The sequence below is a fragment of the Perna viridis genome, chromosome 4 (genome assembly GCF_037379345.1).
Source record: "Perna viridis isolate PV_CMFRI_1.1 ecotype Kerala chromosome 4, ASM3737934v1, whole genome shotgun sequence".
NCBI classification, from domain to species: Eukaryota; Metazoa; Mollusca; class Bivalvia; order Mytilida; family Mytilidae; genus Perna; species Perna viridis.
This window is the reverse complement of record NC_142448.1, coordinates 23,418,007-23,443,772: the sequence shown is the minus strand read 5'-3', so window position 1 is coordinate 23,443,772 and position 25,766 is coordinate 23,418,007. Positions and strand designations below refer to the sequence as shown.

The 25,766-nt window shown below is 33.9% G+C and overlaps 2 protein-coding genes across 2 annotated transcripts; both read right to left on the bottom strand.

Moving 5' to 3' along the window:
* Positions 1-1,994: 1,994 nt before the first annotated feature.
* On the bottom strand, positions 1,995-4,139 carry LOC148619395 (glutathione peroxidase-like). Its single transcript, XM_088579259.1, has 3 exons — positions 3,799-4,139; positions 3,365-3,508; positions 1,995-2,401 (listed from the first exon to the last, which is right to left on the bottom strand). The coding sequence occupies exons 1-3, from the start codon at positions 4,093-4,095 to the stop codon at positions 2,213-2,215; spliced, it is 630 nt and encodes a 209-aa protein (XP_088435385.1). The 5' UTR covers positions 4,096-4,139; the 3' UTR covers positions 1,995-2,212.
* Positions 4,140-11,564: 7,425 nt separating this feature from the next.
* On the bottom strand, positions 11,565-25,509 carry LOC148619394 (tRNA wybutosine-synthesizing protein 3 homolog). Its single transcript, XM_088579258.1, has 7 exons — positions 25,292-25,509; positions 20,277-20,360; positions 18,850-18,948; positions 17,450-17,521; positions 16,737-16,805; positions 13,392-13,456; positions 11,565-12,715 (listed from the first exon to the last, which is right to left on the bottom strand). Exons 1-7 carry the CDS (start codon positions 25,457-25,459, stop codon positions 12,505-12,507), a joined length of 768 nt encoding a protein of 255 aa, XP_088435384.1. The 5' UTR covers positions 25,460-25,509; the 3' UTR covers positions 11,565-12,504.
* Between the last annotated feature and the right edge of the window lie 257 nt (positions 25,510-25,766).

Below are 25,766 nucleotides of genomic sequence, written 5' to 3'. Positions count from 1 at the left end.
GTTCCAATTGATGAAATAGTGTAGAGGAGAAGATTTTTGAAAGAAATAACATTAAAAGTAACAAAAAGCGTAAAAGAAGGGCAATAACTACAACATGGATTAACAGATTAAAACAAAAATATGACCACAGATAGATCTCATCATGCTAAACACTTTTACCCCAAACAGAATTTTGCTAAACCTAATGGTTTTGGAGATGTATGCAAAAAACTACTGTTTGACCCCTATGTTCTATTTTAGTAACGGCGGCCTTGTTTTTCAACAGATCAAAAATCCCCACATCAAATCTATGTATGATACCCAAAGGAACATTCATACTAAGTTTGATTCGAATTGGTCTAGTAGTGTCAGAGGAGAAGAGTTTTGAAAAAATTATTAATTACGACGATGGACGCCAAGTGATGGCAATAAAAATAAAAAACTCTATAAAAAACGAATTAATATCGATCCTTATAGGTTACAGACCACCAATTAAACCAATGAGCATTTGGAACGTACGCAAAAATAGTCCTACGCAGAAATTACCCCCTGTTCCGCATAGGTGCTGTGAAACAAGTTCTCATTTTATTTTTTAAATTTTAAACAGTTTCTGAAAGGAAAATCATTTCTGTACAATTTACAGGTGCATTTGCTTCTTTTGATGTGAAGCCTAATCTCCATAATGATTTCGAAATATACCGCCCCGTGCAGGTCCGGATGTTAAAAGAATAGGCCTGCAGCAGCGCTAAGCTTGTCGTAAAAGGCAACTAAATAGTGCTCAGAACTTTAACCGGGGACTAGGGCGCTCTGCCCACAGAGCAACTGGGATGTGTGCCCCAGGTGGTGGAATGGTGTAACCCTGGCGTGTTACATGCTGGGATTGTCAGGCTATAATACGGAAAACCTGATCGCAAACCATAGTGGTGCACCGTGTTGGGAAAGATGCCACGTTCCTCGCACGTTAAAGAACCCTACTGTGGTATTCTCCCGGAGTAGGAACCATAGGGCTCCGCCACAGGAGGCTAAATTGCCCGACCCTACCCATCTCTCCCTATTTCCAGTGGCAATCAAAATTTGTCGACCCCATTGTCCTTGTGTCCCATCCCTTTTTCATTTCACCATCATTTCATGTTCATTTTATCATCAATTTCATGTTCATCGTCTGAATATAGCTGAAATATTGCTGCTCGGACGTTAAACCCCAACAAACAAAAAACAAATCGAAATATACCCCTATCTTGTGAAAACACTGGGATTTCCCATGCTATTTATAGACCCTTCACTTCCGGTGACCAGTACTGCACTGCAAGTCTGCTAACCCCACATGCCATTCTGAGACTTGTGAACTGACATATGTCGAATCATGCTGATATATCATCAGGTTAAACCTAAGGTAAAGTCCAGAGAATATTGTGAAATTAGCATAGAAGCCTATGGGAAGTGGAATTAGTGGTTTCTAGCCTTATAGAGAACCATTGGTATGACGGTCTTGGCAATTGGACTATTATACGGGCACTAATTAGTTGATTAGTTCGGTCGTCATAAGCTGCATATGGTATTAGAATGCCAAAACCAAATATTACAGTGATTGCACAGATGCTTACTTCGAAATTCACGACAAAAAATGTTCATTTCAGAAAAAAAAGGCTACTTTTTTTCCTCTGTTTTGTCATTTTCTCTTTGTGATTTTTCCCAATTTTCATTTTCGTAACAACAAGGGTGTTATCTACCAATTCCAACGAGGTGATTCATATAATGTCAATAAACAAACTGACTAGACAAGAGCGTACAAAGTATTCTATTCAAGGCACTGACCATTTTCTTCTTGGGGGGATTTTATGTTGAGTTACACGCAAACGCAAAAATATTTTTTTCGGAAAAGTTGGTTCAAGTCTTTTTTGAAATTATGACAAGTTTTAAAATTGGTCCGACTTGTGATCGGAACTCGTTAGGGGGTTGGCCCTGGTTCCCACTGTTTGAACAATTTGGCATTTGCTTTTGAATGAACTCACAAATGTAATTGAACATTATTTATTTGATCATACTTATGTCTTGGATGTCAAAAGGCAGTAGTTAAACCTCCCGTGAGCAATGCACTGAACTCACAGTATGGTGTAGGCTACTTATCCACAACCTCATGTCACGTGTTTTTGATGAGGCTGCTTCACTCTTCCTCTACATCAAAAACATAAATACAATTTAAATATTTGTTTTACAAAGAACGAATAATAATTTACATGTCCAGGTATTTTTGTATGACGCTTATATATGACGTTGGTGGAGTGTCTGTACTGTAGCGCAGGACTGGTCTTCCAGACTTATCAATTATAAATTGTTCGAAGTTCCAGCGAATGTCCTCATTTTTAAGTGGAGAATAAAAAAGACTATCTTCAAATTTGTCAGTCACAGGTGGACAGTAAGCCTGAAATGATTAAAATGACAAAGTTGTTAACTTTATTCTTCATAAAAAAAAACGAAGCGTTTAGTTAAATGTGTATTTAATCATGATGATGGACACAGTTCATTAATAATTTAGCCTACATTACAGAATTAATTGAATAGCAATTAAACCATTGATTCCTTCTAGATAATGTAAACTTTTTGCAAATTTTGAAAAAAAATAAAAGTATAGATTAGTGAAACTGAGTTCATTCATTCTATTTTACTATGTATTCAATAACAAATATTTTTTTAATATCAAAGTTCGATTATTTTATATCAAAAAGAATTTGTTTGTATCAGAAAATTATTTTTATATTATTTTGTGACATCAACAATTATGTTTTCTGCTGTCAGAAGATTTGCTTATATGAGAAAATAAACTTTTGGATATCATAAAATGAATTTTTGGTATAAAACGGAACCTCTTATACAAAACCCCAAACAGTCATGTGAAAATACGTAAACTTGTGCAATATAAAATTCTACTCGGGATAATATTCCCAGTCTACTCGGGATAATATTCCCAGTATTCATGCAATAACCCTACATTACCAATATAGCTGGTTACATTAAAATATCACAAAAATGGATCAGTGTGAAAATCATTTAGTTGTAGACATTCCTGCATTTTGTCTATTTCGAGACATAGGCCTCTGTGTGTTTCCTTTAATTACATCATGTTTTTTAAGATAGACGTGAAAACAATTTTGTGATCTGATAAGTTTCTTAATCCATAATGATTCATCAGTGCAATTCCTGGAAACACAGATTTTTTTAAGGCTAGTCATAGAATGCAACTGGTAAACTATGCAATTAGACGCTTTTGGAAAAGTATCTGATAAGTAAGGGTATGCAGTACAAAGAATTAAGACACTGACGCATTCATAAAACTTTTAAGGCTTTTAAAACTTTTTCGAGTTCATGAAATACATAACATATTTACCTTCAAAAATGTAAAAAGAGGAAGTTCCTTGGCACCATTAACATCAACTTTCTGGAACATGGTAAACTTGGGAACATAGCCGTTACCGGGACGGACATACTTTAAACCATTCAAGATCTCCAATCCTGTGTCGGCGGGTTCTTGCTGAAATGAACTTATTTTCTTTCATTTATTCTTACAATACTATCCTCTAAAATATATTTTTCCTATTTACTATAATACATTATTCATAGTTGGACATTCTATTTGTCAAAAAACTAAACTGAAAAATGGTGACACTAGTACGATTGTTGGAAATAAAACCAAATTCTTTAAATGAAGATAGTATTACAAAAAAAAACTGTTCTTTAATTTTTCTATTCGCATTGAATTCGGTAAGTTAATACACTATTAGCAAAAAGTCAGAAAGCAGGAATGACCGGTGATCTACTTACAAGTTCAAAGACGTTTGACGGGAAAGCTAAAACATCGAAAGGTTGTCCGTCAAACTTAGTTTTCAGTGCATTGTAGCCATTATAATGACCAGGGTTTAACCCTCAGAAGGTTGCCGTGTTGGTGATGACTAGAACTTTATTCCGGAACTCTGACATGCTGATATTTCTTTTCCCCATTATGTCCATAGCACTGAAGCTGTATATATCACTATTCGGTCGTTTGCATTCCGTTACCAGGCCAACCACAAGGGCAATACTGCCCAACAGAGTGGCAGCGGTCAATGACGGTCTAGTCATCCTAACTGTTGGTAGGCCACTAACGTGTGACCGAACCCTTGTGATATATATATATATATATATATATATATATATATATATATATATATATATATGTTTATCGTGATTATTCACTGATCTCACGTGAGTTATCTTTTACTGATATTAGACAAGTTACTAATCACATGTTTTATCATTTATTTGTTGATTTGCTTAATGACAAGAATAAATTTCGAGTCTGACCATGTACAATGTTATCGGTCTTCTGTTATTTAAAGATGAAATATACAATACATGTATATTGCAGGAAGATATCAAATTTATTTGACAATAGACCTGTGATTAAATAGGTTTGGAACTAACTGAAATCTCGCACTAATACACGACGGGAAACGAGATATCATACTTACTTAATCGACAATGGCAACTTGACTTTTCATTCCGCCTAGTCAACTTTCCTTACATCTGTGGCAACATCCCTTCATCACTTGCATATATCCAAAACTCATACATTATGCCAGAGCTTGCCACATGCTTTTTGTATCGCGCTAGACTTCTTACAATTAGCTATAGGCTTCTGGAACAGGGTTATGTTGCTACAAGATTGAAGTCATCCTACAGAAGTTTTAGGTCGTCATCATGAACTCGTGGATCATTAAAGTGTACGAAAACCAATTTGATCAACTTGTTGTAGTTTTTCTTTCCTCTTTCGTCTACCCTGGACTTGACTTTTATGAGTAACTCGACGGTGGTTCTAGAAAAGCAGAGGACGCTTACCCTGCCGGTGCACCAGCTCCATTCTTCCAGTTTTTAGTGTCCGAGTTGCTCATTTACTTTTGTTTATTTGTATTTATTATTTCGGTTTTTTATGTTCTTTATTGTTTTCCATGTCTGGTCTTAGTCCCTAGATTATTTTCTTTTGATTTCCGCTAGAATTTCGGATCCCTTGATTGCTTTTTGACGTAGCTCGTAACTAGAAAGATAAACAGGAAACGAAGTTATGCAGTGGAGGAATAAAGCTAAAGCGTTATTCGACACCCTTGCGAATGGAAACCAGGGATGCACGAACGGGCGCAGCATCCTCTCAAAGCAGGAGGCATAACGAAGTCTTCTAACGGGAAGTTTATGTAACTGGAACCTGAAATATAATCTAATAAAATGACATACTAAAATAATGCTTTAAAATATCAAGTGGAAGTTTAAAAGTAGTTGCAGAGAAAAATGTCCCAATTAAACGATAAATGACAAAGTGTGTGTTTTGCAATATGAGACAGATGGAAATACAAAACAGCAGGTCATTAAGCATCGTGTGATAAAAATGAGCGAAAGTTTCATTGAATTCATTCAGCGATTTCAGATGAGTTGCGGATGAGAAGAGAATCCCCATTTTCCAACCAATGACAAAGTCCATTTTTCGCACAGGAACCCCAAAAGTCATTTAGATAAAAATACAAAAAGCGTTCAATTGGCAATTGTGATAGAGAATGTGAACAAGTTCCACAGAATTCTATCTAGCGGGTTCGGTGGGGGAGAGAAGTTTGCTCTCTTGGTAAACGAATGACAAAGTTCACGTTTTTCACCAGCTAGAAAACCACGAAGTTGTTAAATAACACTATGACAAAGTTGGAAATGATAGCACTTTCCGTATATCCGTTACACCCTTCATTTCGTGCATCACAAAGCTAGGACATCGTTGCTTCTTGCAGAAAATTCGATTGTCTTTGTGGTTATAAACCACTAAAATTCCCCCCAAAAAAATCTTTCGTAACACGGTTTTAGCCAATCATTTACACGATATGAGTGACGCTGACCATCAGCTGACTCTTCCTATAGTTGGTTAAATTTTTGTTTTCGTGCTAACATATCTAATCAATACTGCAATCCCCGGCTTGCACTAATATGTGGTATTTGTAATACTAGTACATGACGGACTGGGGGTTTCTTAACGCCCCTGGCTATCAATTGGGGTCTCTCACGGACGGTGTAAAGCATCAAAGCGTTTACACAGACCCCGGGCATAGTCATAGCCATGAATGTGGGTCATGGTGTAGTGGGGAAATTAGTTGTCATGTGACCACGTTCATTCCTTAAATTCATTAAATGCATTATCACGTGATTTAATGTCGATCCGTGACCTAGTGATCCAATTTGTGAACTGCACGCTTATATTGTACAGCCCGCAGCAATTGCTGAATCTTTGACCCAGCAAAATACTCTTTGGGATAAAATCAGTGCATGTAAGACAGATAAGTAAGTCAACTTATTGGTGCATGCCAGTCAATTGATGAGAAATCTCCAAGGCCGAAAAAAAACAAATAATGTTATGTTTCCGATCATTTATTTTTATCCTGAAATGAAATAAGTCATAGTGACACCAAACTCAGAATGCAATGAAAACCAAATATGCAAAGACTAAATAACTAATAATTTTAGACTTAGTCCACGGCCTAATCTCTTTTGGGATTCGGCGTTTGAGATAATTTTCTTTTGTTTTGACGGTGGTGGTCAAAACAAAAAAATATATATCAAGTGCCGAATCCCATAAGGGATAATCCACGACCAAGAGCACACTCACGGGATGTGTGTTTACAATCTATTCTAAATACAAACAACCAGTATTTCTGGCTCTTTGTTTTTCCATCTATGATAGAAAAAATCTATGGCTTTATTTTCTTCTTTTTTTTCTAAAAAACAATCGGCAGACTGTATAATTATTATTTTTTCAGTATCACAAATAAAACTTTTGGGTAGGGGGTCTGACGGTCGGTCGCAGGTGGCTGGAAACAATTTTTAGTCCTAAACGGATGGTCTATTAATTACTCCAGCAGTGCTAGAGGTTGTCCGGCAAGCTTTTTTCTGACTTGCATTGGGGTATGGAGGAACGGAATTCCAACCTCTTACATTGTAGTAGTAGTAGTAGTAGTAGTAGTCTATATACAAATAGTATGAGGTTTGGGTTTTGTGTTTTCAAAAGCGGTTCTGAAATCGATTTTTTTTTTTTCAAATTGTTAAAAAAATTTTCATTGTAAAAATGGTCATAAAGCAGTCCAGGAGGTAGGTAAATATTCTTCAAATTGCATTTTGTTAAGAACACAAGTTGAATATGGTCCATATTTCTTCACATTTTGTTGAAGGAAAAACTTTGCGTCCAAGATTAGATATTACCATTCTTTTACATATCTTTTTGGAGTTTATGTTCCATACACGTACGCGTATGAACATTTCGACGTTTTGTTGCAAAACACATGGCATTGAGGAATCTGTTAATTTGGGTTATTCGAATTAGTTGCCCATTACTGTAACATGAAGTTTCGGCGACTCTAGATCATACATATAGAGGTTATATTCACGTAAAAGTACAGTGTACATGGAAGTACATTCCCTAGGAGCTAGCCCTAACGATTTTCAGTTTTTCTATATATGTCAGACTGCATGTACTGACAACTCTTAGTATGACTTTTAATTTTACCACTTTTTATTAGATTTTGTGCAAATAAAGTAAAGTGTATACATGTACATCAAAATATAATTTTAGTCACCTTCATACTTAAACATTGTACATGTAAATATTACTCTTTTTTAAGATGTTTACCGAATACAATCTTTTTTCAATATTTAAAATTTACTTACCATTTTTTGTTTAACTTCTGATTTATAAAAAAAACCGTCATATGATGACTTTGTGTACATGGTATTGTGTGTAAATAGTTTATAAACTGTACGACGTGTCCCTCAAGTCTACATTTGTTAAATCAAGTGTGTTTTATACATGTACAAAAGTACATTAAAGGTAACCCGGTTAACTGTCTTTTGAAATCAAAACACTTAAATTCGTGTATAAACACGAACAAAATCTTAATTTGACAAACCTTTTGATTATTTTTCAGGTTTCTGTATATATGTGCATGTATTTGTATTACTCAAGATTCTCAGTATTATTTCTCCATTTGATTTTCAGCATTTGAGCTTTAGCTTAATAAGTGGAGAAAGAGTTTAGGAAATTGAAATGAGGTTGTAATAATCCCCTTTTCTGATCTCATGTTATTATGATATTGTACACATATGTGCATGCAAGTTACCAATGCAGGCATTGATATACAACTACATATATAAAAAAGCATTTTTGATAATTTTTGTGTAATTTTCAAACTACAAATGTACATAACTATTTTGAAGTTAATTAAATTTGTTTGATACAAGATGTAGTTGAAATATTTATTTTGAACTGTGAGCCAGTATCGATGGATTTAGCCTTAAAGTCTTTCATATACCGGTATTGTAATTTTGTTTCATGTGAATTTCGAATGTTTTCTGCTGAGTACACGACTGTAAGTGAGAAATTTTTCCATCATGCAGTTTCATTCTCTTTTGCTAGATAACTGTTTAATTAAGACCAATGTAAAAACAAAGACCTTATAAATGTAAATTCTTAGCAAATTACACACTACAAAGTTGGTCCTAAGGAAGAGTAATTGACAGGCTTTTTAGGGAATTGAAAATGGATCATGCCCAAACCCCGAAATTGCCTATACATATGTATATATTTAATATAATAGTGTCAATGCAAAACATTGTGGTCGTATATTGGTATGGTGCTGATATAATGCAGTAAAATTCTATATGATTCAGCAAAAATTAAAAATAAATAAAATTGCATTTTAGCTTATTATAAGTAAATTGATAATGTCTTGACATATTTGTAAATTTATCCAAAAGAAAGAAATATTTGTAATATTGAATAATACATAATCTGTGACAGGAGACTAAATAGGTTTGAATTCTGTGGTACTTGCTTAATTGTTTTGCAAATAATTTATGTTAACAACTGACACTTTATGGAGATCGGTAAAAGGTATTTAATTGCTTTAGGTAATAGTTTCCATTGTTTAAGGATAAATAAATTAAAACAGTATTAGACATGAAAGATAACGTAAGTTTGAGTACACGTAATCTTACATAACCAAACGTATCATATACTCTGGCGTTATGAATATTCATCTTTGGTCATTAAATAAAATTATGAAATTTCATTGGTAAATAAAGACAGGTCCGACAGCACGTGATACTGGGTTTTTAAGGGAGCTCAACCCAGCCCTGGTATCACTGTGTACGTTCAGGACAATAAAGAGTAAAAACTTAATATCTCTATTTACCAGGTACGTGAACAATTTAAATATGATATTTTATTTCTAACTTTTATAATTAGAATTTTAGAAGTAAAGTTTTTAGTTGAAGTTTTATTTAAAGCAACTATGTAAATAATTAAATTCTTATTTTTCAAAATAAATAAACGAAAAAGTATATTAATCAAATGAATAAAAGTATACATAGTATTATGCTTAAATTATAAGAAAAATATATTTTGATCACTGTGTACGTTCAGGACAATAAAGAGTAAACACTTAATATCTTTATTTACCAGACCAGCCTCGAAAGCATGCTTTGTCCGATGGGCCACGGACACAAAACAAAAAATACACGTATGCCAGAGTCATAGCAAGAAACCACCACCGCTCCACCAAGACTCTACCATGAACTAGTTTTCCCCAACAAACAAAATGTCACTCGAGTTCATGTTAACGTGTCGGACGGGGAGGCAGTCGACATCTCGAGGAGCCATGCCATGCCCTCGACCTCTCCGCTCCCACCACACAATTTACGACAAAACACAGACAGCGGCGTCGTCGTCGTCCATATTCACTTGTTTTTTGTGCGATGACTTTGTAATTATGGTTGATCCATTGTTATGAAATTGTTATATGATTTTACTAACTACTAAAGGAATGCTCCTATTTAATTTTGAGTTTATGGCCCCTTCCATTTTAAAATATGGGCCATCCATGTAACTGACAGCTACATGTACCACACTGTAGGTTTCTGTTAATCTATAAAAACTGAGAATTCAGAATTTTACCAAGCTAACCTACATAAAGTGAAATGGTCAATCCTTAACTTGACATAGCAAGTTCCACACATCCATGCAAGTACACATTCAAGAAAGAAGCATTGTAATGTGTACAAGTATATGACTTGTCGTATGATTATTGTGGAATTTGCAGGGGCGGATCTATGATTTTAGATTGGGTGCGAACAATTAAAATTTGCTGAGCGGAGAGAGGCGAAAAATTTTTTGAGGTTAAATTTTTCAAATATTCTTCTAGAGTGGGTGCAGTGTAGATATCTTTTGTGGTAAAATTAGCGAGAAATTAAATTTTCAACCTAAAACCGCCTAAATCTACCCCTGACAACGCATGTTTTGGAAATTTTAGCGGGGACGCACGCCCGCCACAATCCGCCCTACTCCTACAACGTAAGAGGTTGGAATTCCCTTCCTCCATACCCAATGTTAGGATGGCACCAAGTCAGAAAATAGCTTGCCAGACAACCTCTAGCATTGCTGGAGTAAATCCGCCCCAGATTTGTTCCCCACTTAGATGTTTAGTAACATATGTTAATGAATATTTATTAATATGTACATAATTAGTTATTTATATCAATAAATGGAGTTTTCTAGACAATGCAAACACGTTCATGACAACGTATGTATGTTCAAATTTTATCATCCATGTCATGTTATCGCCTGAATATAGCAAAAATATTGCTGCTCGGGCGTTAAACCCCATTAATCAATCAATCAATGAAATTTGCTCTTCGGGCAATACCAGTCTGCGTCCATGCTTGCCCCTCGGGGAATACCAGTCTGTGTCCACACTTTTTAGACGGAAATTTACAAAAAAAATAAGCAGCGCACAATGGTGTCTTGTGACAAAAAAATGTGAGAGTCGTAGAATTTCATTCATCGGTTTCGTCGGAGATGATGTTAAACAAAAGTAGGGATGGACGGACAGCACCATCAATTTTACACTGAGGGAATTGAACTAGCGTATATTCAATATGGAGGGTGTTAATGACAAAAGCCATAAAAACCTAAAACTTAAAAAAGAGACAATACAAGAATACCTATCATGTTTTTTTCCTGATTTCGGTACACGTGTTTTAAGTAGTAACCTCCACTCAACAACATTATAACTAAATTCATAGGAGGAAAAACTTTTTTAAGGTTATAATATTTAAACCATAAGTTTAGTAGAACAAGACATTAAAATGGTATTAATTTCATTACAATACGCTCCAAGGACAGTGTTAAACTCTAGAAACTATAAAAAATGGCAAGTGACTCATGCGGAGACTGATGTACTTATTAGCCCATGCAGAAAGATTGGTGAACTTGGCCCATGTATATTGATTGCTGTACTTATCAACTTAGGCAAATAGACTGATGTACTCACTCACCCATATAGGTTGATTGTTACACCTCTCAACCCAAGTAGATTAGTGTACTTATTCACCCATGTCTATATATTGGTGACATAACAGCCCAGACTAGTATAGTTACTGTACTTATCAACCCATGCAGATAGATTGGTGTGCGTATCAACCCAAGATACAAACTGTAAATCTTAACCTCAATCAATATAATTAACATCACATTTCAATGTTCAGTATTTTTTTATTAAAAGGTTATATTATAGACATCAATTAACAATAGAACTACATCTTGGTCATAATTTCTCTTGTTCATTACTGTAAAGTACTTTAATATAATGTGTGTAATTTTCATAGTATCACTAAACCGTGTTGTTTTTTTTTTCATATTCTATTGACTTTACACTCATAACAACTTTCGCTAATTGGCCTTTATTGCAAAAGTTGGTACTGCACACAAAATACCAGTAGTCAATTTTACAAAATGTTTTCGGTGTAATAATGACTTAACCATGCCATTTTATGTGACATCATAAATTACAATCAACTTTACAAAATTTCTTCTTAAAATGACCTCATGTAGGTTTTGGCATAATATGGACAGACCATGAACAACCAAACATTCCATAAGTATTACATGGTAATACAAAAACTAAGTCTGTACTAATTTTACAATTCCAAGGACCATAACTCAGCAAAAACAACTATGGACCTGACACAATTCAACCTTGATCTTTTACTTGTCATGGTAAAGCAATGTATCAAATAATTAATGTATAATTGCAATCAAGACCCACAAAAAAATGGCAAAGTTATGTTCCAAGTCCAAGAGCCATAAGTCAGCAAAAAATCAAGGGACCAGAACAAATTTGGAAATTTATCTATAACTTGTCATGGTAAAGCAATGTACCAAATATCAACTGTATATCTGCAAGCATGATGAAAAAAGTGTGGAAAATTGATTTGCCCAACTGGCGAATGGTCAGAGTGCAAACCTTAAATCTCCTTTGACTAAAGTCACCAGTAGGGGAATAAAAACAAGGAACAACTATATGGGAGCATTACTCCAATATATGTTAAGGGACTAGGAAGGTTCATACTGGTCTGTATTTATCTGATTAATCAAACATAAGAATTTTCTCTTTCTATTACAGTTTATTAATCTCATGTCACTTCATCCTCAAATATAGATAGTACACCAGCATCTATAATGTCACATGACATGTTAGACTGGACATGAGATTGGCAGTTTGTTTTTCTCTGTTTTTCAATACCATGGGAATTATCTTTCCTTGCCTGTACATCTTTCCTTTCAACTTCCTTATTAGATTTAACTTCTTGTTCTACCAAAGCCCACTTAAGATTATCAAAAAATCTACAAATTAAAAAGAAATTGTCAGGATAACTACATGACATTGAGCTAATTAATTCAATAATATACTTGTTAATTATTGCAGACTACAGGTATCTCGAATTATCATTAAATGAGTCATTGGCAGTTAAATCATAAAGAAACATAAAAAAAAGGACCCCCGAAACTGCATTATTCACCATGTAATTTAATGGTTCATTTCTAATTCTTGGGTCATCTTAACTCATTAGGCTCAATAACATAGGTCATTTTTAATTTCCAGAGTTTAAAACATGACACACTGAACAAAATGAGCCTAGAAATGACAACAAATATTTCAATAATTCCTTTTTAAAACTACAGACAGCTGGAGATCACTGACATCTGTGCATTCCAAAGTAGCAGGGGCAATAAAGTTAAAAATATGGTTAATCTAGAAATTAAAAAAATTTCAGTAGAATAATTTCATTGTTAGATTGTTGCAAAACTATAGTACTTTTGGTGTATTATACAGATCTACACTTCGTACTGGTACAATCTACAAAAAATAAGTGCGAGACAGGTTGACTGATGGTACAGTGGGGACAGGCCATTATGTCTTTGTCAATTTGAAGCAAGGTACAAATATAAACGGCTTTAGCATTCTGTTTTATCTCATTAAAATGAAAATATCAATTATAAAGGCATTCAGGCAACTGACCTTTCAATTCTTCTGAAGTTTTCTTTCATTTTCTTATTGGCTAACTCAATCAAAAACGCAACATACTGCAAATATAACAATAAAACACTAACAGCTTAAGGTGTTCACTACATTGTACCAAACTTTGGCAACTAAATTTTCAATTTTGATATTGTTATTAACAGTTCACAGATACCAGCTATTCTAGAAGCAATACACTGTAGCAAGGTTTCCACTGATGTATGAAATGTGTGCATGTAGTGTAATTTTTTTATTCTGGTAACAAAAAATGACGCTGGCACATATATAATCCACAAGACAGTTCCACATGTTTCAATGGTACCTATAGCACTATTAAGTGAAACCCGCCTGTGATGAAATGCTTTTAAGTAGTGATTGTTATAACATTTGAAACTTAAAATTTACATAAAAAATTACATTAAATATAAATGTTAACCTATGTTAGCTTTACTCTGCAAAGAATATGTGTACAGTCCAATGTTGGAAGTTTTATAAAATAGAATATAAGCTGCTAGTTATCAAATGTATTGCTATCCTCTTACAGTGAATTTACTATAACCTTCAACCTTTTTGAACTGAAATAGCCCAAAGTAAAACCAAATTTGTTAAAGGAATTCATCCATTGAATTAGCTACAATGGTTATTTAAACAGACACCTACACTCAAGCTTGATTGATTGATTGATTGATTGTTGGGGTTTAACGTCCGAGCCTCATTATATCAGCTATATTCAGATGATGAACATGAAATGGATGATAAAATGAACATGAAATAAAAAATGGGATGGGACATCAGGATAATAGGGTCCACAGATTTTGATTGCCACAAGATGAAAGGGAGGGATTGGTTGGGTCGGGCAATTTAGCCTCCTGTGGCGGAGTGCAAAGGTTCCTACTCCTATCGAATACCACAGCTGGGATCTTTAACGTGTGAGCAAAGTGGCATCTTTCCCAACACAGTGCACCACTATGGTTTGCGGTCAGGTTTACCATATTATAGCCTGACAACCCCAGCATGTAACACCCCAGGGGTACCCCATTCCACCATCTGGGGCACACATCCGTGGACAGAGCGCCTAGCCCCCAGCAAGGTTCCTGAGCACTATTTAGTCACCTTTTACAACAAGTTTAGCGCTGCTGCAGGCCTATTCTTTTGACACCCAGACCTGCACGGGGCCCTTCACTCACGCAGTTAAACTGCTGTTGCAGAATTTTTCCTTCCCATAAACAAATTTACCTGTTTAATAGGAGTTTCAGTAGGTGACAGCTGGAGTGTGATAGAAAAAAAACCAACTCTCAGAGTTCAAATAACAATGTTCTGTTTTCTCAATAGTTAATAATAATAATAATAATAATTTATTTCAAGTACTTTATGACTTTTATTCAAGTTATACTTCTATTGAAGTTAAAATGTTAAATGTAATCATAGTTTTAGAAGGAAATAAGTCATAACTAACTCTGGATAGTGTGACCATCCTGTTGCAAACTTTGTAATTATTATTTTCATGTAATAAAACATGTTCTTAGTGTTTTTATTTCACAATAGCTAATGCATATTTCCAAATTCTGGATTAAATCCAAAATCTTTCCTTATTTCTGTAAATTGATGAGAAGTAAGTCCAAGTCTTTGTATAATTTAAGTATGAACATAACAACTAGTAATAAAATGCTTCGCTGGGTGCAGTATGATAGGACCACTTTGGTTGAACCCTCGACAGTTGGGGAAAGTGTGGACACATCATTAGTTTTTGACACAGTTAAGCATAAGGATTTACAATTCATTATGGACACATAAAATGGTTTGGACACTATATTGTACAAAATTTCAAATTAAATCTAGAATTTTCAAAATCAGACCAAAAATAAACAAGATGCTACCAGGAGCCTGAAACACCTGGTTAAATTTTTGCCTCTCAAGAGCAGTGACTCTAACAAGGAGTTATCTGACAATTAAGACCCAATGAAGACTTAAGTAGGACTTATCATAAGGATCATTTCATCAATGGAAAGTTTCTTTCTATCTATTATCTGAAGGCCTTATAAAAAGGATCACTTTGGTATTGAAATAATTTGGCTAAACCTAATGGTTTAGGAGGTATATGACAAAAACATCTGACTGAATGCTATGTTCTTTTTACAACAATGGCCATGTTTTTCAACATATCAAAAATACCCATTACAGGTCTATGCATAATAGCCTACAGAACATTCACACCAAGTTTGGTTCTAAATGGTCCAGTAATTACAGAGAACATTTTTTGAAAGAATTAATATTAAAAATAAGGAAAAAAGTTAAAAGGGCAATAACTCCAACATGGTTTAACAGATATAAAACATAAATTTGACCAGATAGATCTCATCACGCTGGACACTTTAACAAGTCAGAATTCTGCTAAACTTAAGGCTTAAGGAGATATATGAGAAACATCTGTCTGACCCCTATGTTCTATTTATAGTAAGGTAGGCCATATTTTTTGACGGATCAAAAATCCCCATATCAGTTCTATGCAGAATACCCTAGGAACATTCATACGAAGTTTGGTTCTAATTGATCTAGTAGTTTCGGAGGAGAAGAATTTTGGAACAACAATGACGGATGCCAAGTGATGGCAATAGCTATTTTTTTGTGATTGTAAAAAAAAATTATTGAAAAAATGATACAGCTTTAATCATTCATCATAAAGTCAATGTTTTCCCTCTTCCATTCCAAAGGATCTCAAGCTTTTTCATCTGAAGTTGACAACCAGCAGATCTGTTTTCATGAAGGTAAAAATCTCCTAACTTCTAGGAAAAGATCCCTTACTTTTAGCTGCTTAGCTGCTTGAATGAAGATATATATTGAAATGACAACAGAAAATAGGCTCCATTCATATTTATTCAATAGAGAAGTTTACTTAGCAAAATTTCCAGTTCAACAAGGTCAGAAGTCACAGTCAATCAGCTGTGAAATACCTAAGTTGAAAATCAAGGTCAGCTTGGTACAATCAGATTTCAGATATCTCTTACTGTTTTCAAGTTATAAAATGGTCAAAGGGACCACATCCCAAAAAATGACTTTTTTTTTATTCTTGGTCCGATTTCAGAATTTTTTTTAATCGGATTCCTTTTGTAAATCCCTGCCTGCAATTTTACATTCAGATTACAATACATGTATACTGAATTACTTCTACTGTAATAAAAGTAGCCTCCTTTCATTCTAAAATTACCTACAGTTATAAATAATGAAAATAAATGAACTGTATTGAATGAGAGATTTTTTTCAACAGAATCAATAAAGAGCCTATACAAATAGACAGCATCATTACAAGGAATGGTAATTAAGTAAATGTATATAAGTCATACATACCTCAAAGGAAACTAAGAGTTTGCCATTACTTGACAGTGGAACTTCCATAGAATGGGTACTCCTTACTCCCTATAAAACAATAATTACATCAATAAAAAAGTACATACATGTACTTCAAATGTTTGTAATATTCAAGTATTACAGTGATGGAATAAATTTCCACCCCTTTATGGTTAAATGTAACCACTGGAGATTAATACTTCCTGAGGAAGTGCATCCTGGTTTTAATGATGGTTCCATTGCTATGCACTTTAGCTGTATTGTAATTGATTGTCTCATGATAATGTATTTCTGAAGTATAACATCATCCAAATGAACCAAATTTCTGAAGTATAACAATTAAATATCATCAAAATAAACAAAATTTCTGAAGTATTAACATTCTCCAAATAAACAAAATTTCTGAAGGATAAACATTCTCCAAATAAACAAATTTTCTGAAGTATAAACATCATCCAAATAAACCAAACATGAAGTAAAATATCATGCTAAGTATATGCACATGCATACAGAAAGTTGATATCAGACAGCAAACAATGTGGTTTGCAATGTATGCCCCCTCTACATTAAGCAACCTACCAAATTTGAAATCCATCCATCCATTTGTAGTCAAGAAAACTGCAATGAAATTCTGAAAATGGATGGGTTGACAGACAAGGTGAAGCTAACATACTATTCACTCTTTGGGGTATAATTTTAAAGGCACAACTCACCACTATAATCTTCCCTTTTTTGCCAAGACTTATACCAGAATTTCTGAACCCTGACTGCACAGCACATTGTAGCTAAAAAAAATTAATTATATTTGGAATCATATTTTTTATAAACCCTAGTAGATCAAACAGAATTGAAAGATTACAAAACTGTTCGCAATTTAATCAATCTTACCAGCATATTGATTACACACACAAAAAAAATGCACAATTATATAATTTTAGTAAAAATATATATTATATACTGTACGGTCTCTTGAAGACCATTTTTCCACACAAATCAATCCATTTTGTGGGTAAATACATTTCCTTAACCTTTTAAATGTAATATAACCTACCACTGACTGAGCATGATCCAGTACCTACCACTGACTGAGCATGATCCAGTACCTATCACTGACTGAGCATGATCCAGGGTTTGCCACTGACTGGGCATGACCAAGTACCTGTCACTAACTGATCATGACCCAGTACCTACCACTGACTGAGCATGATCCAGTACCTATCACTGAATGAGCATGATCCAGTACCTACCACTGACTGAGCATGATCCAGTACCTATCACTGACTGAGCATGATCCAGGGTTTGCCACTGACTGGGCATGACCAAGTACCTGTCACTAACTGATCATGACCCAGTACCTATCACTGACTGAGCATGATCCATGGTCTGACACTGACTGAGCATGATCCAGGGCCAGAAACTGACTGAGCATGATCCAGGGTCTGACACCGACAGCATGATTCAGTACCTATCACTGACTGATCATGATCCAGTACCAATCACTGACTGATCATGATCCAGTACCTATCACTGACTGATCATGATCCAATACCTACCACTGAATGAGCACAATCCAGTACCTACCAATGACTGACTGAGCATGATCCAGTATGTATCACTGACTGATCATGATCCAGTACCTATCACTGACTGAGCATGATCCAGTACTTATCACTGACTGAGCATGATCCAATACCTACCACTGAATGAGCACAATCCAGTACCTACCCGTGACTGGCTGAGCATGATCCAGTACCTACCCAAGACTGACTGAGCATGATCCAGTACCTACCTGTGACTGACTGACCTTGATCCAGTACCTATCACTGACTGATCATGATCCAGTACCTACCACTGACTGAGCATGATCCAGTACCTACCACTGACTGAGCATGATCCAGTACCTACCCAAGACTGACTGAGCATGATCCAGTACCTACCTATCACTGACTGAGCATGATCCAGTACCTACCACTGACTGAGCATGATCCAGTACCTATCACTGACTGAGCATGATCCAATACCTACCACTGACTGATCATGACCCAGTACCTATCACTGACTGAGCATGATCCTGTACCTACCCGTGACTGACTGAGCATGATCCAGGACCTACCATTGACTGTGCATGATCCAGGGTCTGACACTGAACATGTAGAACAAATGGTTCGAATTTAAACACACAGTCACCAGCAATCTCAGTCAATGTTGGAAACTAAATAAAAACATGGTAAATTATGAATCAATATCAATGGATGGTTCTTTGACCATGAAAGCCACAATAATACATACATGTATAATACTAATAACACTCAAATTAGACTCTCAAATCTTACCGTTAAATCGGGTTAAAAGTAATGTACAATATTTATAATTTTATTAATTTATAAAGCATACAATGTGCATTTTATCAACTAATAATTTAATTTCAGAAGTAACAAGCTTTTGTTATGTGACTGTAATGTCATCAACCTTTTTAATGATTTAATCGTTAAATTCAATTATTAAAATGACAGTTATATTTTACTCTTTTATTTAAAATAATCTTAATGCCAGTGATGCACACCTGAAAATAACCTGCTTTTCACCACATAAGTGAGGTGATTTCTACATTTACAGAAAAAAATATAAGAGTCATTCCTCTGGTAACTACATTAGTATTATTACCAAATACATGATAGGTATACAAGATAAACATGAGGATAAATACTTTATTTCAAGAGAAACACTTCATCTACAAAAACAACAAAACACTTTGTGAAGCACATTGATTTGACCACTGAAAAATGTACACAGGATAACATTTTGACAAGAATGAAGCACATTGATTTGACCACTGAAAAATGTACACAGGATAACATTTTGACCAGAATGAAGCACATTGATTTGATCACTGATGTACACAGGATAACATTTTGTGAAATACATTGATGTGATCACTGATGTACACAGGATATCATTTTGACCAGAATGCATATGGTTAAAACTTTCATCAAAGTTTCATTAAAGGCAATTGAATAGATTAGGATGAGTCAACATACTTTTAGGTTTGTATCTTATAAGTGACTGATGAAGAAGGTGATATCCCTGAACTTAGTTTTTGGACAATGTAATGAAAAAGTGGATAAAAATAAATGAGCATGTATGTCCCTATTGATTTTGACATAGACATTGACATTTCTGAAAGATGAATGACTTAAACTCATTCTATAAGGAAGTGATGTATCCAGATGAAACGATGTTTGCAGTTAAAAAGTGATCATTCACATTTTTCCAGACACACAGCATGTGTCATTTGAAGTCTTGAATACTCTCGTTGGTCGAGACATCAATTTTTTTTTTTTTTTGTGGCATGGAACCTTGAAATAAAATTTCATAGAGATTTATAAACTATACTCAAGTTATTGTGCATATACCTAATGTCTACAGACAATGAAAGGGTTTTCCCATTTTACAATATTTTTTGCAAAAGTAAAAAAATGTACTTGTATATGATTGATTAGAAGTTTTGTACATATGGATTATACTCATTAATATACTTGCCAGATCAGATTTATTAACTACATCATGACTTGTAAATAACCACTGGCATCCTTGTTTCTTGGTTATTTTATCTTTATCTTCATTCTATAAGTACAAAAAGGTCTGTAAAAATGTAAACCAGCAATCCTCTTCAATTGACAAGTACAATGTACCCATTGGGCTATGGCTTCAACTTGCCAACAGTTTTTGTATGCATTATATACTTTAATTTACTCAACTTAGATTAGCTGCCAAACCTGGCTGTTATCTTATATCGTCCATAATAGACTCCTTATACATGTCAGATACTGAAGCTAACACTAATTTAACTCAAAATTACCTTAAAATGTCAAAGCAAAAATGAAACTTTGAATTAAGACATCATACAAGTAAATCTTTCAATTAAAGGAGAATACAACAGGAAAGAGTATTGTATCCAGCAGTGGCTGACTCAAGCATAAATACAATGAAGGAATGGCAAAAAACACTAAAGCATGATAAATGAATGCTCAAAATGCATGAAACTATCTGTTTATCAGATGTCACTCTATCATCGACTGACACCTGATAAACAAATGCTTCTACAGTGTACTGAGCATTCAAACACAAGGTAAACAATACTTTCAGTGTGTGAAATTGAAATTACAATAGTCAAACAATTTGAAATGGTTCCACACTTTGAGATCAGAAACATGTTTCAGTCTATCAATTACACTATGTTTTTCTTACATTGTATTTTATCCAACTCTGCACTTGTCCATTTTTTTTAAATGCATGTAGTCACCAATTTGATACTTTGTTCATGCATCAGCCGAAAAGCGAAGTCAACAAATTGGCAACCCAAATCTGTAGAAGTCATGTGATAAATGACCCCAAAACAGTGTTATTTTTTACTGCTGCAACATGCACTGGAAGATCAACATGTTTCAGCTTCATTGGTTCATGTGACTTTGACAAATTACACTGATATAATGTGAGTCTGTTCATTTTCTCATTAAAATCATGGATTTCAATAACTTTCATTTCAACAGGAGTAATTAAGATTTGAACAAGTGAAATCTGGTTTTTTTGTTCAAGTTCTAATACAAAATTTAAATCTTAACAGTTGATTTAGTTAAAATGAAATGGTGAAATTTGCTTGGTGCCTCCTCTTATTGAAATCCCTGTAAAATACAACATGTACAGAAATAAAGAAGCCAAAATACCTCCCAAAAGAGATTCTGTCAGCTTTTTCAGACTGACCCTTTGTAAATGAGCAACTGGGACTTCACTAAAAACTGGGAGTGTGGACCAGGTGCACCGGTAGGGTACAAATGTAAAATTTACATTTGTACCCTACCGGTGCACCTGGTCCATTTAAAATGTCCTCTACTTCTCTAGAAACATCCTCCAAGTTGCTCATAAAAGTCAAGTCCAGGGTAGACGAAAAAGGAGGGAGAAAACTATGACACTTTAAACATTGTATACAATGTCTCCAATGTGTGTCTGGTCATCAAATGGACTTCAGTTAATTATAACTCAGTACTGGACATTTATGATGAAGTATTAATCAATGATAAATAATTATTTTATGATTTATTTTTTTTTGCATGTTATATTTGTCAATCGTTGATACCACATACTAATCGTCTCAAGTTGAGACTCTCAACCACTATTTATTGTGCCAGCTGACAGCTTGAATTCAACAATTAAATGGGATACATGTAAATTGACTGTGTAATGAGTAATCATATTATTGGTGTAGATATTGACAACTGAATTGAAAATTTTCCAATGGACTCCCCTGTTGAAATTTTTTAGGGGTCCCTAATGAATTTTGAATGTCAGAGACCTGGGAGCCTGGGTCCATGCAAACCCTACTGACTAATATTCAGGAATTTAAGAATTACATTAATAAATTAAAACTAGGGAAAAGTGTGGGCCCAGATCATACTTCAAATGAAATTATTAAATATAGTAGTCATGGTTACTGTCAAGGCTATTACTAAACTGGTTAATAAAATTTTAGAGACTGGAAAGTATCCAAATAATTGGAGAAATTCATATAGTGTTAATTTTCAAATCATGGGATAGCACTAATCTCAGTAATTATTCAGGTATTTCCCTTCAAATTATATAGCTGAATTGTTCAGCTCCATCTTGAATGGTAGATTGAATAAGCACTATGAAAATTTATATGCTCATCAGCAGTTTGGCTTTCGAGCTGACCATAGAACAACAGACAGTGTATTTATTCTTAAATCTCTTATATCCAAATATCTAAATAAAAAGAAAGAAAAAAATATATGTCTGTTTTGTAGATCTTCGCAGGGCATTTGATTCCCTCTGACATAATGGACTTAGATATAAATAAAAAAATAAAGTGGGGAAGAAATTGTATACTGTGATTAGTGATATGTATAACATAACCAAATCATCTGTTAAATTAGATAACAAGAGAACTGAATTTTTCACAATTGACAGAGGAGTCAAACACTGAAACAGGATGACAGTTTAAGTCCGACTATTTTTAACTGCTATCTTAATGATTTACATTAAATTTTTGATAGTAACTGTGACCCTCTAACATTAAGTCAATCCAAGATTTCTAGTTTAAGTTTTGCTGATGATTTAGTCATATTTTCTAGCACTCATACTGGTTTGCAAAATGCACTGAAAAAACTTGAAAAATATTGTGATGATTGGCAGTTAACTATGGATATAAAAAAAACAAAAGTTATGATTTTTCAAAATAAATACAACCCCAGTCCTAGTTTATTTTTTAAAAATGTCCAATTGCAGAGGCAAAAGAATATTTTTTCTATTATAAAGTCTATGAACAGAGCAGTGCAACACGGTTCAGTTTGTGACTCTCTCTCATTGGAAGACAAGTTTCCCTCTGAAATAGTACATAACAGATATTGTAAATCAGTTTTGGGGTTAAAAAAACAGCTTGTAATTTTTCTGCTAAATTAGAACTAGGCAGATTTTCTACTGTATCATTTATTAAGACACAAGTCACATTATATTTCTGCAGATTAAACATGGGAAATACTAATCCCCTATTGAAGGAAGCATATGAGCTACATATAAATCTTGATGGTGAAGGGTTATACATTGGTATAGTTTTGTAAATAATATTTTTGAAGATGCGGGATTAGATATTAAAGATTTTGAATCTGCTGATAAACCTTATAGTAAAATAAAATTTAATTTAAAGATAAAGTTTAAAAAACAAATAAGCAATACATACAAAGAAAAAATTGTAAATAAACTTTCATCTATAAATGATGGCTCAAAATTATTTCTATACAGTAAACTTAAATCAGAAATAGAAATTGAAGAATATCTGATAAAAGAGCCAAATTTTAAAACCAGACAAATGATTACTAAATTTCATGTAAGCAACCATACACTAGAAGTTGAAACAGGCAGGTATAAAAATATTTCAAAGGGAAAACAGATTTTGTAAAATATGTAAAGATGAAGTTGATGAGGAGTACCATTTTTTTCTCAACTGTAAACAGAACTCAAATGTAAGAAATAAGCTTTTTGCAGAAATGGTTCAACTAAACCCTAATTTTAGCAAATATCAACCACTGGATAAATTAAAAAATATACTTTCTCCAAAAGCTGAACTTTTGACAGCAGTATGTGATTTTTTAAATCAATCATTAGAATGCTAAATTGAGGTCCATGCCAATCAAAAGTTGCACAATTGCATATACCTGTATATATATATTGATTTTTGATGCCCAATTTGTATTTTATGTTTATTCTTTGTATTGTATTTGCTTGACCCATATGGGTGTAATTTGCAAATAAAGTATTATAATATTAATACCAATGTCAATACTGTCAGCAGAGATTAATGAGATTAACATCACTATGCTGGGTGAATTATCACACAGGTCAGTGATTCTCCTTACACAATTTACAACTTGAAAATATGATGTCCCAGATGGGTGGGTGCACTGCTTATATTTCACCCAGAAAAATTCTGACAGACATGGTGTTTCACCAACTAGTTCAGATTTAAAATTCCGAAGTGTTAGAGAACCAAGTGTCTAAGAGTGTATAGTAGTAGGACATTTTGAAAAAAAAAATCTTTCAGTTGAAGAGATCATGATCAAATCCTGCTTTCTATGCCAAACCTGGAACTATTTGACTGATAATTTTACAAATATCTGGAATGTCTGGGGCCAGCTCCAACAGGTCATATTTAAATATGCCTGCACATGCCTGCCAGGTTAAAATACATCTGTAGAAGAAAAGCATATGCCTGCAGCACAAATATTGTTTTTTTTCTGTCAAAATACGTTATATTAGCTTAGTAAGATGTATTTTGTTCAAATAAATTATACTTTCAGGAAATTATTTATGGAAGGGAAGTAGAACTAGCCGATGTAAATAACGATCTGGCAGGCGTTCGACAATTGTGATTTGGCATGTGTATTTGTGTATGAGATAACTATAATTACGTAAGTAAGAGAGATGAAAATAAATGTATTGACTTATAATTTAATCACAGAAATAAAAAATTAAATATATTTATATTGTATTTCCATTTTCACTTCATTCATAGTTTCTGTTTTACCCTAATATTTTAATTAACCAATGTTTAGGTAGACAGAACGGAGACCCTGACCGAGGACTCCAAGTACATTTCTGATCTCCCAAAAAAGCTAACACTAAATACAAAGTAGATAAATGTATTCATTTTACAGGTATTTATTCATATTTATTGATTTTATTTCTAAATTCAACTATTCAAACCGGCAGATGTATACATTTCTTCTGCTGGCGTATTTTTAACCTGCAGGCATCTGCCAGCATATTTAAGTAGGACCGACTCCAACTGATGAAAATATCCTACTAAAACTCAGCAAAAATAATAAATGGCATATGAATATTGAAGTCTACTTCATGAGAAGGAAAATTAGTCCTTCACTGGAGGCCAATGCTTTCCTCATTATACTGTAATTTTGTAAACACTTCTAAACAGAAGACATGTAAGAAATAAAAGGATATTCAGTACAGACTATCTTATTTCATACTTGGTCGTCGAATAAAATAATGCGTCCAGAGCAGGAGCTGGTAGTAAAAAAGTGCTTTTGTTCGTTAATGAAGATAATCAGGTCACTAATTTTTTCATCAATGGAACCTTTCCGACTAAAATCTATTCCACAGGTTGCTTGGTTTTTCTGTTTCAGAAAAGTTTCCATTTCTTCAATGTAAATAATTTTCTTTTCCAGAAAAACAATAATTGCTTGTTTCAAACGTCTGAAAGATTTAGATTGAAGCGACGAGTCTCACTAATTAGAAACAACAAGCGATAAGAAGTGACAAGAAGCGTCAAGAAGTCTAGGAAAAAAAAATACAACAAGTATAGCAGTAAATTACAGGTCAACAGAAATACCCAAGAATACCACACTATACCTTAAAACATTATTGAATAATAATGATAATAATAGAAAACATATATCTTCTATTGATACGTGATATTTAAAAAATATATATTACAAACAGTCA

Coding starts and splice junctions, on each gene's coding strand:
- LOC148619394 (XM_088579258.1), bottom strand. CDS start 25,459: ATGGAAACTTTTCTGAAACAGAAAAACCAAGCAACCTGTGGAATAGAT. Junction 20,361..25,291: donor TTATTTTATTCGACGACCAA/GTATGAAATAAG, acceptor TTGTACTTATAG/AATGAAGATAAAGATAAAAT. Junction 18,949..20,276: donor TAGTTAATAAATCTGATCTG/GCAAGTATATTA, acceptor GTTTTTATTTAG/TTTCCAACATTGACTGAGAT.